A 17257-nucleotide genomic window follows, 5' to 3' on the forward strand; every position below is an offset into this window, starting at 1 on the left:
AAAAAAACACCAGTCGCGAATGGGATACAATGCACGCACTGCAGCAACTGCATTTGGACTACTAGAAACATGAACAGCGTGTGCTATTGGAGATAATGAATCTTGCTGTCAAGAGAAGTAGGAAAGGGAGGCATGTTCGACTGCTGCGGCGACTCGTTCTACCTATCCGATACAGTGTAGTAGGTGATAGCCCATGTAAGCAGTGAATGCAATGCTTTTGAACACGATCTACTGCCAAAATACCTGTTGAGCCAAGGTAACCGGCCAAAATGCACACCCTTTCACGTAGATACAGCACCACGACATGTTGCTAGAGTAGGAAGCCGAACGGAGCACGAACCCAGTCATGCCAGGATCCAAAGCTGTGGCTGTTTGGTTCAGGTCTTTGATTCGGTCTCACAATCAGCATGTTCAAATCCTGGACCTGATCTGCATAAGAACCAAAATAAAGGCAACCGAAGCAAATTGGGTGGAACTGCCGCCAAAAGTCTGGGAGTCTGACCACAATCACTGGATACCCCTTGCTATTCAACTTGAAAGTTGCGTCGACATGCAAAATAAAGTTTTTTGCGTCTGCAAGGCGCCGAAGCGAAGGTTTCGTAGCGAAGCCAACAACCAGCGGATCATTCCCGTCGACACGGCCCAGAATGGGTTCGTTTTTTTTCGTCGTAGTCGAACCCAAATGCAAACGAAGTTGTATCGTCTAAACTCTCTCGGTAGCGGTGCTTGGACGCAAGCGCTACCATCTCGTCGATATAGTCATTGTCGTGCAGGGCAGTCCGCCGATAGGAACGGACACAGTTCTGAACGCTGCGTAGAAACTTCGTCTCATCCACGTCACGAAGTCCGAACGCGAGAACTAGGTCGTATTTTTATTTTTTGCTGGTCTTGTCCCCGCTTCCGCACCTTTGACTACGAAGCGCTTCATCATCAGGTTCAGCTTGTTCGGTCTTGGGGACGGAGGGGCTGCAGAGACGTGGGAACCGTGCTGTGATATTGTGCTCTCATCTGTCACCTCACACAATAGTACTTTGAGACGCCACGGGCACTCGCAGTGAGCCCTCGTTGAGTCGCATGTCCTCTTGCACGTCTCCGAAGCGCACTTGAAGACAATGTACCGCATGGGATGAATGTCAAAGTTCACAGGGCAAACCTGACAAATCTCCGGCTGACTTTTGTGCTTCACCCGGCATTTCTGCCCGTCCAGGGCTGTTCTTCTGTGTGATAAGCGAGAACGAAGCTCCACAAGTATGCAGCTCGCATCACCACCAAAGTCGAACCAGGAATGACCGCATGGCGAAGCGATGCCTGGCGGAGTTAAAAATATTAGGGCTGTTTCGTGCAGTGCTCGAAAGTGCACGATTCTCTTGAATTCGTGTGCGTCTGACCTCATTTTTGTATCAAAACTTTTGCGTTTCCTGCGCGCACACGAATTCTTTTTGCCCGCGACGACCTTTCCATACAAACTGCTGTTAAGCTGGTGGAAATGCAGAGTCGTTACGAATTCGTGTGCGTCAAACGCACAGAAAAACTACTTTGAACCTCGAAACTCAATACCACACAGGCGCATAACAACCGCAGTTTATACAGCCACAAGTTCGAGGCGACAGGCAGTAGTGCGTCGTCGCGCATTGCCTTTGTATAATGCAGCGTGAACCCGTGGCCAGGCAACCTGGCTACACCAGCGCCCATTAGGCTCCATATAACTCGTCCTCGTCCTCGGCAACTGCATCAACGACGTGACGTAAGACGAGCTGAATTATCTTTTGCTTATGTGCACGTGTGTTGGTGTTTCGACGCTAACCTACGCGTCTTGGCTCGATCTACGGCGATTTTCTCGAATCTCGTTCAATGCAGTAGACCATTTGAGCTGATCTTTGCGCCTTTGACGATTTTTTGGTGTTACATCGCTGATACGAAGCTTCGGAATAGCGCCTTGAAGCATTTCGCGAGCCTGCTGCACAGTTGGGGTTGATATCCAGCAGCCTCGCGGAACTTTGGCTTGTATCTCCATCATTATACACCGATAGGCTGAGAGCGTCTTCCGCTTCCCACAAGTGGAAAGGTCCTGCCACTGCAGGAAGCGATATGGACCAATTCGCCCAGATGGGTCACCACAGCACCAGTGCTCCCAAGCACACCTTAACGACATGCTGGGAATAGTAAAATCAGCAGGTGCTCGCGTCAATCTTGAGTTCGTAAGAGTCAGGTTTTGTGTAGCCATTTGGACTCCATCGTTATCATCTACATCTAGGCGGTCCTGAGATTCTTCTGTAGTGCAACCCAATGGCTGGGGTAAATGGCTTCGGACCGCTGCAACTAGCTCAGCTATTCCACAGTCATTAAGCGCCCGCGATATACTGGCATTAAGCTCTGTTGACGACAAAGAAGATCGACAACGGGACATTTCTTCTCTCATCAACTGCACCACAGTGGGCGCCAGCTCACTAACCGACAATGATAGCTGCTGTAGCTGCGCCGCTTGCTGCTCCATCGATGCCATCAAATGAACGTGCGGAGGTACACCAGTAGGCCTTATTCGATCTGATGGACGTGCCGTTCGGCAAACCACTTTCTGTTGCAACTGGGAAACTAGTCTGGTATTTCCGAAAAGCGCGTTGCGATACAATGGATGCTGCTCACTCAGCGTGGTTCTTGTAAAGCCATGCTACATAACGACATATTCCACGAACGTAGTCTTCTGGCCGATCACATTATGCTTGACTGCTTGTACCTGACTGGCGAGATCCGCAGCGTCCGGGTTCGTGAGCATGTCGGCATTCGGACCCGTGGTCAAGGTGGCGTCTGGGCTCGTGGGCATGTTGGCGTCTGGATTTGTGGTTGTGATGGCGTCTGGATTGATGAGCATGTCGGCGTACGGATCCATTAGTTTCCACCCGCTCTCGTCGAGAAGAATTAATAAAACGGCTGTAGGGCTCCTGCATTTGCATCTGCTATTATAGCGTGGGGTAGTTTACGGCCTGGCCAAGGACATTCTGCACCGGATCATCTTACTGTACTGTGGTACATGTAAGTACATGGTACAGTAGTGAGAATACGAACCTCGTCATCGATCACTTCACTGCGCCTTGTGGAACTTCCACAGTGGAAGAGCGGAGGAAAGCCTCCGTTCAACAAACAAAATGCTAACAATGTCACGACTCGGAGTTCGAAAGGATGGTGGATTTGCACATTTCACGGCAGCACTCTTTGCGTTTGTACGGTGTACTGTACGTATCTATAATACCCTCCCAAATTGGGAATTGGGAGTCCCAATTGTATTGTAATAGTCTCAACGGAAAACAACAACGTACGAATCGAGCAGCCCCATGACGAGCACTTCTTCAATAGGTTTTTTACCCAGGGGTAAAACCTTTGTTACGACTCACTATGAGACCCGCGCAATCTAGCTGTGTCGAGCTCGCCCGAGTCAAAATCAACTTCGCAAGGAACCATATTATGCTCCCGAGCTGCTCGTTCAGCGAACCAACGCGCAAGTCGCTGCACCAATAGCTGCGACGGATACTCGATCGAGTAGTACGACGCCGTCGCCAGTAGAACCGCCAGCCCAAACACCGCGAACATCTTGTCATAGTAGTCTGCCTGCTCCTGGATCAGCGGCGTGAAAATCACGAACACGTGCAGCAAATACACGGAGAAGCTGATCTTGCCCAAGTATCGAAGAGCTGTCCACTCAAAGATCATCGACACGCTGGACGGCTGCAGCATCTCGATGACAAGAATGAGGGACAAGTTGACGCTCGTGAACGGCATACTGTACCTGGTCGGACGCGGTAGTGGGATCCCCAACCAGTTGAAGAACAATCCACGGAAGACGACGCTGAGGTAGAGCGCAACCAATGTAGATTCCGCCACTCGAAGTCCAATGACGGGCAGCTTGCTGAAGTTAAACCCGGTCTTCTTGATCCATGCCTCCACCTTGACAAAGATAGCTGCGGTCATGGAACCCGCGGTGAATGTGGGCAGGTGTTTGCTCAATGGTTGATGGTGGAAGTTGTCTCGGGTAGAGTAAAGTCCCTCGTAAATGACCCAGGCGTAGAGCGGGATGAATAATACCCACCAGAAGCGACCCAGCTTGAGTACGGCAAACACGAACGTGGGTATAATGAAGTAGTACGCGATCTCAAGCGGAAGCGTCCACAGAACATAGTGCCGGTGTTCCGGGTGGAACGTGAGCGTCAGGAACAAGTTGAAGTCCTCGGGCTTTGTGATCCGATAGTAGCGGTTCTTGTACTCGAACGGCATCAGCCACAACACCAACGAGAGCAACGCAAACAGCGGGTAGACTCGGAAGAATCGCTTGGAGAAGTAGTCGGCCAGCGTCCACCCCCACTTGTGGTAGGACGCTTGCTCTTCCAGCAGCTTGATGCTTTTCTTCATGAAGATCATGGTCAGCAGGAATGAGGACAACACGAAGAAGGCGTCGACGCCCACGGCGCCCATGAAGAGGTCGCGCATGTAGCCAGCATGCTCCGTGACGACGAAGATGACTGCGGTTCCTCGCACGCCGTCGAGGAATAAAATCTTGGTAACGACTGGTGAAGGCGAAATATCGTGGGTTGTTGTGGAGGATATCACATCGTATTCAGGGTGGAGGCGGCATGGATGATCTTCTTTGGTCTGGATTAGCAGCTCCGTGTCGGATTCTTGCATTGTGGCGAGTGAATTGATCGGAAGTCGACAAATCGAGGAGTGAGATTCGACTACCGAGCATTGGTTGGTCAGATTTCGCGGGGATACAGTTCGTTCAGCCCTATCACAGAAGCAACCGCATTTTTTTTTGATAAATTGACGAGGAGGGTAACCATCTTGAAACATTGGTTGAGATGAAAGTGGACCTCCTAATCGACAAATGAACACCTTGAACCGCATGGACAGTTAACTTGAGTTGAGTATTGGGTTGTTAAGTTTGATATATCGGGAATTTGTTATTAACCTGAAACTTAACGATCAGATCGGTTTGACGTCTCATATCGTAGATATGATCGATCATAGCGTATGACCCCGGTGAAGTTCAAGTGCAAATTCAGTTCGATTTCGTATGTAGTTCTTCCCGCGCGCTTACACGACCCCAGCAGCGCCCTCCTTCCTCTCCAGTAGCATATCCGACGATTTCTCCGTCCCAGCTTCGTCGGACGAGTCGGTGTCGCTTTCCTCTGGAACCTTTTGGTGCTCGTGGGCTGCTCGTTCGCCAAACACTCGAGAGAGCCGCTGCGCCAGTAGCTGGGACGGATACTCGATCAGGTAGTACGACGCCGTGGCCAGCATGATCACGAGACCGAAGATGGAGAACGTCTTGTCGTAGTAATTGGTCTGCTGCTTGACCGATGGAGTAGCGATCACGAACACGTGCAGCAAATACACGGAGAAGCTGATCTTGCCCAAGTAGCGGAGAACGATCCACTCGAAGATCAACGACACAGTGGACGGCTGAATCATCTCGATCACGAACAGCAGCGACAACTTGACGCTCGTGAAGGGCATGATATAGTGTTGGGACGGTTGAAGCGGCATCCCCAACCAATTGAAGAACAGTCCACGGAAGACGACGCTGAGGTAGGCTGCGATCAAGACGGCTTCTACCACTCGCAGTCCGACGATATGCAACGTGTTGAATTTGAAACCCGTGCTCTTGATCCACGCCTCAAGCTTGACGAAGATGACGGCAGCCATGGATCCCGCGACGAACGTTGGAAGGTGCTGGCTCAGCGGCTGGCGGTAGAAGTTGTTTCGTGTCGTGTAGAGCCCCTCGTGGATGACCCAGACGTAGAGCGGGACGAACGCCATCCACCAGAAGCGACGCATCTTGAGCACCGCCAGTACAAACGCAGGTAGAATGAAGTAGTACGAGATCTCCAGTGGCAACGTCCACATGAGGTAGTGGCGGTGTTCCGGGTGAAAAGTGAGCGTCTGGAACAGGTTGAAGTCCTCAGGTCGGTTTACCATGTAGTACCGCTGTTTGTATTCAAACGGCATGAGCCACAGAGTGATCGCCACCAGCGCAAACAACGGGTACACGCGGAAGAACCGCTTGGAGAAGTAGTCGGCCAGCGTCCACCCCCACTTACGGTAGGACGCCTGCTCTGCGATGAGCTTGATGCTCTTCTTCATGAAGAGCATGGTCAGCAGGAACGAGGACAGCACGAAGAAGGCATCAACGCCCACGGCGCCCATGTAGACGTCGTGCATGTAGCCTGAGTGCTGCGTCACGACAAACACGACGGCGGCTCCTCGCACGCCATCGAGGAACAAAATCTTCGCTACCGGCGACGAAGATCGAGCGGATGGCGTGTTCTGTGGGAAACCTTGACCTGCTTCGGTGGTCTTCGGGTCGTCCTTGCCAGCAAGAACCAATCCACCTTGTTGTGAGCTCCCATGCTCCACTGCTTGGACGTTTATTGTCGTGTCTGGTTTCTGCCGAAGCATCTTAACGCGCTCGTGCCGGAATGGAATGGGAGGTTCAGTCCAGTGGGGGTGGAGGCGAAAACCCAAAGTGAGTTGTCGGCCTCGATGGCACGAAAGTTGACAGCCATGGGTGGATACACAACACGCAGTCTCGCAATCTATCCGTCCAAACAGCGGTGCGACGGGTGACATCAAGAAAACAGGAGGGATGGTAACCTGACTGAACATGTACAGATCTCCCCGGCAAATCAAGAATAGCGATGTCGAATGTACCTCGCAGAGCTAGTACAGCCATGCAGTCGAGATTTGCGCTTTCTAGATAATATGTACTGAGTCTAGTTAAAAGTGGAGGGAACATGTCCACCAGCGGGAAGCAACTGCAAGTTGCTAGTTAGCAGGAGTAAAATGAAAGGCTCAAAATGAACTTTAGATAAGTTATTGCTGCAGCAAGATGCGGTCATTACGGCATGCGGCAGGGGCGTCAGTGCCTTGCCCTGAACGATGGGGCAGTACGGACATTAGAACTCCCTAAATGACCGTCCCAGGCAGCAGTCTACGCGACGCGATGCTCCGCGAACAAGACAAATCATTCACTACATGTACAAGTACAAACACAAGAATATCGGCGATATTATATCGCCGACCCCCTTCAAATTGAAGTTCAATGGTGCCCTCTGCTTGAAAACTGAGCCGACGGTACAAGACGAGGGACGCTACTTTCCATTAATTGAGTAATTCAGTACATTGGCACTTCTGTCAAGCCCTTTGCAAGTTTCGCAACCTCGCAGTTTCTATTGGTCCGACCTTGCCGGGGCAGATTGTACAGCACAGGAACAGCACACGGATCATTTATCCGTGTGATCCAGTGCTGTACCGCAGCTAAAAATAATCAAAGCGCAATCACCGGCTGCTTTTCCTGCTTGTTTCAAGTTGACCTGGTGACGGCTACGGTTGCCGTCAGAACAAGTAAGTGCCGGCTTTGGCATGCTCGCGCACTTCGTACAATGGCAAGTTGATGTTTGATGAAGTTGATCTACAGGTATATTGTAAACTCTTCAGCACGCCTTTGACTAACCCCAAGATGACGTGCTCGCTTCAAGATGACGACCATTCCGCTTCCGGAATGTTCGCAGATTCGCGATTGCTGATGAGCTGGACAGAGGATACTTGCACCGGGTCAGCTCCAGTCGGTGCACGGTAAAAGAATAGGCTGACACTCTGTTTTTTGTCGAGAACATTTCCGTATGTTGGTTGGACGTTCCAACCAAGTTGGCAGTAAGTTGCTGCCACCAACCAACCAACCCAGTGAGCACCAGCACGAGCATGGGCCAAGTGGCCAAGTCTGGTCAATTTGGCCACAGAGTTGGAGGACTTGATCGCCAAGTCCTTGGGTCTAAGTGTCCTCACAGTAACACTACATATCACTTCGGTTCGAGAGCAAGCGGCTGAGCTGCACTAAATGCTGTATTCTGTATGTTACTGTACCATTGCGTGTAGTCTGAAGTAGCTACAGTACTGACAAAAGTGCTTCGAGGCGCTAAGCAACACACGCTGGATCTACTTTAATGTTTAGTGCCAACTACTTGTTACCACAACATGTTGCCTGCCGGGCTGCGCTTGGCTGGCCGCCCCCGCGCCAAGCAGTCTAGCGAGCCGAGTGCGCTGACAAGCTCGGTGCAGGGCCCCCCTCCGCAAATACCGCGTGCTTGTGTTGGCCCTGTGCGCACAACTCCCCCCAGCTAACACGCAAATGATACCATGATCTTAGCACACACGCACACCCTCTCCTAGCTAGCAGGGGCTTGCATTTCGACGGCCTCGCACCTGCCGACGTCCGCTTGCCTCCTTCTCGTCCTTTTCGCAAATGAAGGAGTTTCTTCACCGATTTTGGAGTGTTGAACGTCAAATCACCAGCTGTAGCTCTAAGCACATCTCAAGATCTCTTACTGGCTGGCCCGGTGCAAGCAGCCACTATCGATGAGCTGTCCCTTTGTATCCCGATAGAACTGCCTGCTTGCAGCCTGCAACGATCGCGATCATGATCTTGCAATGCAGGGTCATGATCATCGGAATTTTTTTTTACCCATACGGTGCGGTACCCCCTGTTCAAGCTTACCGTACGGTATTACATACTACGTTAGTACTCTATGTGCCCTACAAAAAGTATTGCTGCAATGATTGACTCGCATTTTGGAAAATTGTAAAAATAAAGGTTTACTGTAGTAACGTTTCGGCTTCGGCAGCACAAGCGAGTCGTACGGTACGGTGAATTTCCCATCCACCCGTTGGAAGTTCCAACATGGGAACGCCCGCCCGCAATGGGACAGTTCCTGATGTCTGTGCGAAGGATTGGATTATTGGTGGCTCACCGGATGCGGTGCATGCACAGGCATCAACAAACTAGGCACTTGGTACATAAACAATCCAAAGTACCTAGATGGAGTTTTCAAAATGTCCTTGTTTAAGAGAATGGCTTCAGGCTCGGTTCTATAGTAAATAGTGGTCCATTGATGGTTATGTCGTTGGTACATGTATTTCTCGGTGCTTTTATCTTATCTAGCGCAGTAGCAACTGGGCTAGAACTACTAGAACCACTCATTCCGTCGCCGCTACAATAACCACTGCCACCACCCTCCTCCCGTTACTTTCGTCACTATGCCTTCAAGCTTCGCGCCAATATAATTCGTGCTAGCTCGACCTCCCTCTGCTCTGTGCATTTGGCACGCCAATGAGGCTCTCATACATGACAGCGCATTCCGCGGCAGCCGTACCTGCCAAATTATGAGATGGGGCTGGGTCGACCAGGCAATCGTAACAGACCAATATACCAAAGTAAGTATTTTAAACTAGGGCTCCGCGAAGGATAGGATAGGAGGTTTTTGGTATTATCGCTTTCTATTGTTATGAGTTTTTTTACGAACCACGGGCATCTCCTGCGCCTGCTTCGCAGCCGCAGCGTCTGCCCGGTAATTCACCTCAAAACTGTAGATACATGATATGCCTTGGCGGTGCTTATACACAGTGATAAAACGAACCTTGCTCGAGATCTGTTTGTAGCTTGTAGAAAATGAAAATGTTTACCTTTGTATGCTTCTGCCCGCTTCAATCATTCATTTTACTTCACTCCTATTATTCGATATATGTTACTGACTCATACCGGTTCAATCTGCCCACGCATATAAACCTTTTGGAACCGCGGCCATACCGGTGTGATGGGAATCCTACCAGTTCAGCTTCCCCACGCATATAAACCTTCAGTGCGGCACCGGGGTCACACCGGTTTCAGGACAATGTTCCAGTTAGGTGTCAAGAGGGGTCACCTTTTGACTTGACGTACCACGGATATAATCCTATTTGGTCTGCGATAGCAGCACTAACGTTGCTTCCTATCCCAGTACGAAGCCGTGCTTTGCACGGGGAAGCTCTGGATTTTCGAGTTTTTTTTTCATTTTTTATTTACATCTACTGTGCTTTGCAGACTTTTGGCACTTCGGACTGTAACTATCGAGCACGAATTATTGATAAATCGTACTCGAGTACGAATTGCTGAAGTCGTGGATGGTCAATCAGCACTAAGTAGTGCGCATACGCCATCTCCTGCATGATTTAGCACATCCAGCACCTTTTGGCACTTTTAGAAAGTGCAATTTCCGAACCAAACCGGGTTCGAGACACGACTTAGCAACTCGCATTCAAGGCCACTATGATTTACCGCTAAGTACGAACACTAAGTAGTGCACTACATAGAAAGGCAAACTGGATGCAAAGCACAATACTTGGATCGCACACTGCTGTCTACAGGGCCGCTCGCTTGATATGGGTCATGATGTTTTGATGAACGTTTACAGATACAGTATTGCCCCACTTGTGTTATTCACTAAACTTTGTCTTCAATAAATTTAATAAAGTTAAAGGGATTGTAGTTTTCATCAAGCGCACGTACAGTTGGCGTTTGTAGTAGGTGGTGGCTTTCTTGATCGACGTCTTTGGCAAAGACTCTTTGCTCAATGAAGCCCCCCAGTTTCGCCGGTTGTGCCTTGTCGATCGTTTAGATTGCTCGTATGTGATCCCGCAAACTGATTATCACGCGGTGTTTGAGGTGTAAACCACTCACTACCAATAGGAACAAACCGGAGAGCACGCCAAGCAAGGTATCATTAAACATGGTATTGACTTGACATGGTGTTCTGCTGCGTTTCGACTCGTCGATCTTAATATTTAAAGGGTTAACGCGAGACTCTGATTTGTTTAACACAATTATATAAAACATGATCATGGTTATTATTAATCTGTTGGAAGGGTGGGGGCGTCGGCCTGTATCGTACAGGTTGTAGTGAAGGCTCCACTGCAGCGTGTTCATTTACAATACAACTCATCAGAGCAACGCGATTGAGATCCTCCAACACTAGTCATTGGGCGAAAGCCCCATGATGGCGAGCTTACTTGCAGTGTTTCCGGCGTCCTTGCCGCTCAAATTTTTACATGAGGGCATGCTAGCAAAATGCACGTATATGTTGGTGTGCTGATGAGGCATTCATCTCACTTATACTAAGTATCACTTCTGCTATTTGCTTCCACAGTTTAGCAAAGATCCTGCTACGGTTTCCGAGCTTCGTTTCCTTTGGTAAGTAGACCTCTAGTATTTAATACTCTCGTATGTGATATTACAGGTACATATGGTCGAGTGAGTGAGTTTCATGACCATCATTATTGTGAATTCCGGCCAAATTTTCCAAATCGCGGCGGTTTGGAGACCCCGCTCCAATCGCCAAATACAAAACTCAAGTCATTTGCTCAATCTCCGGGCCCAAACCATATGGTCCAAGTGCCCATATGTCAAGACCAATTCGTACTTAAATGGGTGCCTATAACCAATCCTAGTGGCCACGGAGATTGGCCGGAGATTTATTTGGCTTGGGCGGCGCCCGCGGAAATTTCGAACAGAACACACAATATGTTCGATGTGTATTGAGGCACAAGCAACATTCAGTTTTGTCGTGAAATGATTGCGTCGGTTTAACGCAAACATAAATCTATTATGGTGCTATCATTTCAAAATTGGTAGGGTTTTTGGGATTCACCCAACAACTCTGGATTAAAATCCAGAGAATAATAAACTAACTACATGTAGCCTGGCAATCGACTTATTATCAAATCTTCGTTACCTTACATTGGCTTGTGGATACCACAGAACGAGCAAGGAGCAGCTACACTGTACCTGCGCTCTGTCGCGCATCATGGAATTTATCACATATTATGGGTAACAACAGCTCTCTAGCTTGGTGGACCTGGCATCTGACACCTTCTCGTGGCTGTAGGATGCGAGTCTGTTGATTGTACGCGAAAGTCGCTGCGCCAATAGCTGCGATGGGTACTCGATCGTGTAGTATGATACCGTCGCCAACAAATCGTCAGACCGAACACCTCGAACGTCTTGTCATAGTAGTTGGTCTCCAGCTTGACCGACGGAGTAGCGATCACGAACACGTGCAGCAAATACGCGGAGAAGCTGATCTTGCCCAAGTAGCGGAGAACGATCCACTCGAAGATCAACGACACAGTGGACAGCTGAATCATCTCGATCACGAACAGCAGCGACAACTTGACGCTCGTGAAGGGCATGATATAGTGTTGGGACGGTTGAAGCGGCATCCCCAACCAATTGAAGAACAGTCCACGGAAGACGACGCTGAGGTAGGCTGCGATCAAGACGGCTTCTACCACTCGCAGTCCGACGATATGCAACGTGTTGAATTTGAAACCCGTGCTCTTGATCCACGCCTCAAGCTTGACGAAGATGACGGCAGCCATGGGCCCCGCGACGAACGTCGGGAGATGCTTGCTCAACGGTTGGCGAGGATAATTATCCCTTGTCGTGTAGAGTCCTTCGTGAATAGCCCAGACGTAGAGCGGAAGGAACGCCATCCACCAGAAGCGACGCATCTCGAGCACCGCCAGTACGAACACGGGTAGAATGAAGTAGTACGAGATCTCCAGCGGCAACGTCCACATGAGGTAGTGACGGTGTTCCGGGTGAAAAGTGAGCGTCTGGAACAGGTTGAAGTCCTCAGGTCGGTTTACCTTGTAGTACCGCTGTTTGTATTCAAACGGCATGAACCACAGAGTGATCGCCACCAGTGCAAACAACGGGTACACGCGGAAGAACCGCTTGGAGAAGTAGTCGGCCAGCGTCCACCCCCACTTACGGTAGGACGCCTGCTCTGCGATGAGCTTGATGCTCTTCTTCATGAAGAGCATGGTCAGCAGGAAGGACGACAGCACGAAGAAGGCGTCGACACCAAACGCGCCCATGTAGACGTCGTGCATGTATCCTGTGTGTTGCGTGACGACAAACACGACGGCAACGCCACGAACGCCATCAAGGAACAAAATCTTCGCCACCGGCGACGCTGCCGGGTCATTCTGTGGGAATCCTTCGGTCGCTTCGGTCGTCTTTAGCTCCGGGTTCTTCGATCCATTTTTGAGTGAGACTCCATCTTCCACCACTTCGAGGCGCACGACAGCGTCCGTCATTGCAGCTTTCGGAGGCAAGTCGAGGAATGCGCTCTTCCTCCTCCACTCCACCGTCGCAGCCGTGAACTCTTGGTAAGTAATCGCGGCTATTCCACAAAACGACGGGTCGCGAGCAAGTGTCTGCCAAGGGTCGCCTTCAAGGATCTCCGGGCCCTTGGCCTTCCTGGGGGGAATCCTCCCTCGGGAGTGCAGGAAACGCTGACTTTAAAGCTGCTTGCAGCTCCTCCATATAAAAACAGGGATGTTCTTCAATATTGTAGACGTAGTTTAGTACGATAGATCGCCAACGCATGTCAATCAAAGCAATCAGACAAAGCGAGCGAGTTAGAATTAGAATGTCAGGGCCGTAGTATTGTCGGATACACTCCAGCCATTCAACGAAAGTGAGCATAACTCAACGTTAACTCGTTGTCTTAGCAGCTATTTTATCTAAAATCGACGAGTTAGCTCCTAACTCAATGATGGGCTAATCACCGTGATTTGCTAAAACAACGAATTACGTCGTTGTTTAGACAGAAAGCATGCAAGGCACAACACTAGTAAGTGACAATACAGTCTTCAAGAAAAAAAATAATCGAAGATGGTAAGATTTGCCGTGACGGCGCGTCCGATGACTCATCGGCGATGAGGCAACGTCTCTAGGTCTTGTGCGTGTTGAATCACATGTAGTATATGATGTACCCTGTGTAGGCCGCAGGTTGTGGGGCTAGAGCACACGTTAGAACGCACAAAAGGAAGCAGAGCAGGTCAAGGCGACACTTTCAAAGCTGTTGAGGAGACGAAAGGCGTTCCTTACGTGCACTGAGCAATGCTGGAGGATTGTAAGATGCTCGACCTCTAATCAACTCATAATACGCCACTGGGCGTAGACTAACAGCTACCGGTAATTAAGCATCCGGGGTCATGGTGGCACTGGGTCAACCACGCCTCCGTTAGGGCTGCTACGTGTATCCGGATATGGTACACGTACTGCAGCAGCTAGAACACAATGGGCACAAGGATCTGACCACCGTTGTTCGTTGTTAGTCAGCCCGACAGTGGAAAAACTATCCCAGTCAGCAAAACGTCAAAGAGACAAGGGTATGCGCACGGAGAGCAGTCTACTAACTCATGAGTCATGATGTCGTATATCCAATGAGGCAGCCCTCCAGGTACAAAATGCCGACAACAAAGTGCATTCTTTTACAAGGACAAACTCACACTACGAACCGAAACCTATCGTCAATTCGCCTCAACTCAACGCATAGCCATCGCACTCACTGCACGCCGCGGAAGAGCATCAGCTCGGCCAGCTCCTGCTTGCCCGAGACGTGGTCCGGCTCGCCCGCCTCCTTGGCGTACGCCGCCACCTCCTCCAGCGTGGCGCGGCCGTCCTCGATGCGCTCGCCCAGCGCGCTCTTCCACGACGCGTAGCGCTGCTTGACCATCTCGCCCAGCTCGTTCTTCTCCAGCAGCTTGGCCGCCTGGCGCAGGCCGCGCGCGAAGCAGTCCATGGAGCCGATGTGCGCAATGAAGATGTCCTCGAGGTCCGTGGACTCGCGGCGCACCTTGGCGTCGAAGTTGAGCCCCCCGGGCGCGAGGCCGCCGATCTCGACGATCTTCTTCATGACGAGCACGGCCTTCTTCTCGTCCATGAGGAACTGGTCCGTGTCCCAGCCCACGAGTGGGTCGCCCGTGTTGCAGTCGACGGAGCCCAGCATCTTGTAGCTGGCGGCGTAGTAGATGTCGTGCTCGTAGTCGTGGCCCGCGAGCGTCGTGTGGTTAGGCTCGACGTTGAGCTTGAAGTCGTGCTGCAGGCCATACGTGTGCAGAAAGGCGATGACCGTGGCGGCGTCGTAGTCGTACTGGTGCTTCATGGGCTCGCGCGGCTTGGGCTCGACGAGGAACTGGAAGGTCGCGCCCAGCTCCTTCTTGTAGGCCACCACGAGCTTGAAGAAGGCGGCCATGTGGTCCAGCTCCATCTTCATGTCGGTGTTGAGGATGCTCTGGAAGCCCTCGCGGCCGCCCCAGAAGACGAAGTTCTGGCCGCCCAGCTTGAGCGTGATCTCCATGGCCTTCTTGACGCGCGCCGCCGCGTGCGCGAACACCTTCATGTCGGGGTTGGTGCTGGCGCCGTTCATGAAGCGGCGGTGGCCGAAGAGGTTGGTGGTGCCCCAGAGGCACTTGACGCCCGTCTGGTTCTGCTTCTCGAGCAGGTAGTCCGAGATGTCGTCCAGCAGGCTCTGGGACTCGTCGAGGCTCGCGCCCTCGGACACGAGGTCCACGTCGTGGAACGTGTAGTACTTGACGCCGAGCTTGGTGAACATCTCGAAGGCGGCGTCGGCCTTGCACTTGGCGGCCTCGAGCAGGCGCTCGCGCGGCGACAGGTTGGCTCCGTCATCGGCGTTCCACGCGCGGTTCGTGTACGTCTCGCTGCCGAACGGGTCGCCGCCCGTGTTGCCGAACGTGTGCCAGTAGCAGACGGCGAAGCGGCACCACTCCTCCATGGTCTTGCCCAGGATCACCTCGGACGCGTTGTACTCGCGGAAGGCGAGCGCGCTCTTGGTGTTCTGGCCCTCGAACGTCACCTTGGGCACGGTGGGGAAGTACTCCTTCACTTGGTGCTGCACCATCGTCGCTTGCTGGTGTGGAGAGCGGTTGGTTGGCGGGTTGGTTGGTTGGTTGGTTGGGTTGCTTGCGCAGACGCTTGAGTGAGTCTGTGTAGTGCTCGGCGGATTCGCGAATGAGCCGAGACGCAGACCTGTGAGTTGAGATCGGATCGGGTGAGCTCGCGGGCGCTTGGAGGACTCGTCCAGGCGTTGGCTCCTGCGGTCAACGGCGAGTTCTGACTGGCTGGCAACTTCAAGGTCTCGGCTCGTAAAACCCGGTGATCGGTCGGTTTTCGGTAATCAGATGGTCATCATCTCGGTGTCGTTGAAGCTGCGTCAAGATCCTCGCCGGCCCGCCGACAACGGTGGCAGGAATCCTGCCGCAGGATGCATGTACAGTGTATTGTTGTGCTGCATGTACTATTGCTCGTACGGTATCCTATAGGGCTGTTTATGGAGCCGCAAAGATGGCGTGGACGAGCCTAGCGTCGACAGAGGTGCTAGTGGCGTCACAGTGCGGCCTGAGCTGGTTCCGCTTGCTGTTGCTATGCAGCTGGGTGCTACGTTGATGGCACGGTGCTATCCTAGCACTGCTCGGGTCTCCACTCGAGATAATGCAATGACGACCAAATGATGGCTCCGCGAATGCTTGCAGCAGTTGGGATGTCGTGAACCCAGTGCGTACAGCTCCATGGGCAATGCTACCGGTAGTCCAACCAGCCCATGACCACCTCTCTTGGTAGTGTAATGCGATGGACGGTTCTGTGAGCGCCTCGACTAATGCCAGTTTGTACAAGTGCGCGGAGATAATGCAATGACGAGCAAATGATTATCTTGGAGATGAGTCAACGTCGCCAATTGACAGTGACCTGCACCGGTAAATGCGTGTTGTACCCACATCGAGAGGTGCAAGTAGTGTAACCACAGCAATTGCAGTCCAATGGAGGGCACGTTGTCTAGGTAACATGTTAAAGCTGTGCTGCTCCAACCTGCAATTGATGACATCGCGTGGGTTTGTGCTCCGTGGCGTAGTTTGAAGGCACTACAGTATTAGTGTATTAGAAAATGTTTAGCAATTTGTACGTGTACTGTACCAACATACTTGGTGCAGGGCTAGACAAGCCGGCCTACATGGGCAATACCATATACTGCACAAGTCTTTAAAAGGCCGCCAGCCTCAAATGCTATGGAAAAAAAAAACTTACCACAAAGAGGACGCCGAATGAATTCTCTCGATTCGTCAATGACATCGCTGTCGCCTACATGCTGCTGTAATCAAATGTCGGTGATTGCATTCCCTCCAAGCTGGTAATCTATTCCGCTGATCCAATTTTTAGGCGTCATCCGCTCCAAGTACTGTAACCTGTGAGGCTCGCATAGTGTTAGCTCATACTGCATAATACCATCCAGTAGACAGCTCACGCATGTATCACCAATCCAAAATACTAGAGCAGATGAATGCGGAGGCTATGGAATAGCTACCGGTGCATGTAGTTGAGTGCACGATGCCTACATTCCGCGGACCAAAATGGCAGTCAATAATAGCCAAACTATCCAACCGGCATCATATGCTCGTCATTGCATTATCTCCAGCAGTGGCCCTAGCAGTGCTAAACTAGCACCGTGCCATCAACGTAGCACCCAACTGCATAACAGCAAGCCGAACCAGCTCAGACCGCACTGGTGACACCACCACCTCCGTCGGCAGA

General features: G+C 51.4%; 4 protein-coding genes across 4 annotated transcripts; all 4 read right to left on the minus strand.

Annotated features, from left to right (window-relative positions):
• Nucleotides 1-2023: 2023 nt before the first annotated feature.
• On the minus strand, nucleotides 2024-2668 carry PHYSODRAFT_414704 (hypothetical protein; the record flags this gene model as incomplete). Its single annotated transcript, XM_009538876.1, has 2 exons — nucleotides 2024-2229; nucleotides 2401-2668. Coding segments are annotated over 2 exons (474 nt in total), but the record flags the coding sequence as incomplete, so codon positions are not given.
• Nucleotides 2669-4674, minus strand: PHYSODRAFT_340669 (hypothetical protein; the record flags this gene model as incomplete). Its single annotated transcript, XM_009538877.1, has 2 exons — nucleotides 2669-2902; nucleotides 3508-4674. The coding sequence occupies 2 exons, from the start codon at nucleotides 4672-4674 to the stop codon at nucleotides 2669-2671; spliced, it is 1401 nt and encodes a 466-aa protein (XP_009537172.1).
• A 408-nt stretch (nucleotides 4675-5082) lies between these two features.
• Nucleotides 5083-6210, minus strand: PHYSODRAFT_253596 (hypothetical protein; the record flags this gene model as incomplete). Its single annotated transcript, XM_009538878.1, has 1 exon — nucleotides 5083-6210. The coding sequence occupies one exon, from the start codon at nucleotides 6208-6210 to the stop codon at nucleotides 5083-5085; it is 1128 nt and encodes a 375-aa protein (XP_009537173.1).
• An 8006-nt stretch (nucleotides 6211-14216) lies between these two features.
• Nucleotides 14217-16798, minus strand: PHYSODRAFT_306712 (hypothetical protein; the record flags this gene model as incomplete). Its single annotated transcript, XM_009538879.1, has 5 exons — nucleotides 14217-15765; nucleotides 16234-16325; nucleotides 16538-16590; nucleotides 16651-16675; nucleotides 16754-16798. The coding sequence occupies 5 exons, from the start codon at nucleotides 16796-16798 to the stop codon at nucleotides 14217-14219; spliced, it is 1764 nt and encodes a 587-aa protein (XP_009537174.1).
• Between the last annotated feature and the right edge of the window lie 459 nt (nucleotides 16799-17257).

The sequence above is a fragment of the Phytophthora sojae genome, assembly GCF_000149755.1.
Source record: "Phytophthora sojae unplaced genomic scaffold PHYSOscaffold_12, whole genome shotgun sequence".
Lineage (NCBI taxonomy): Eukaryota > Oomycota > Peronosporomycetes > Peronosporales > Peronosporaceae > Phytophthora > Phytophthora sojae.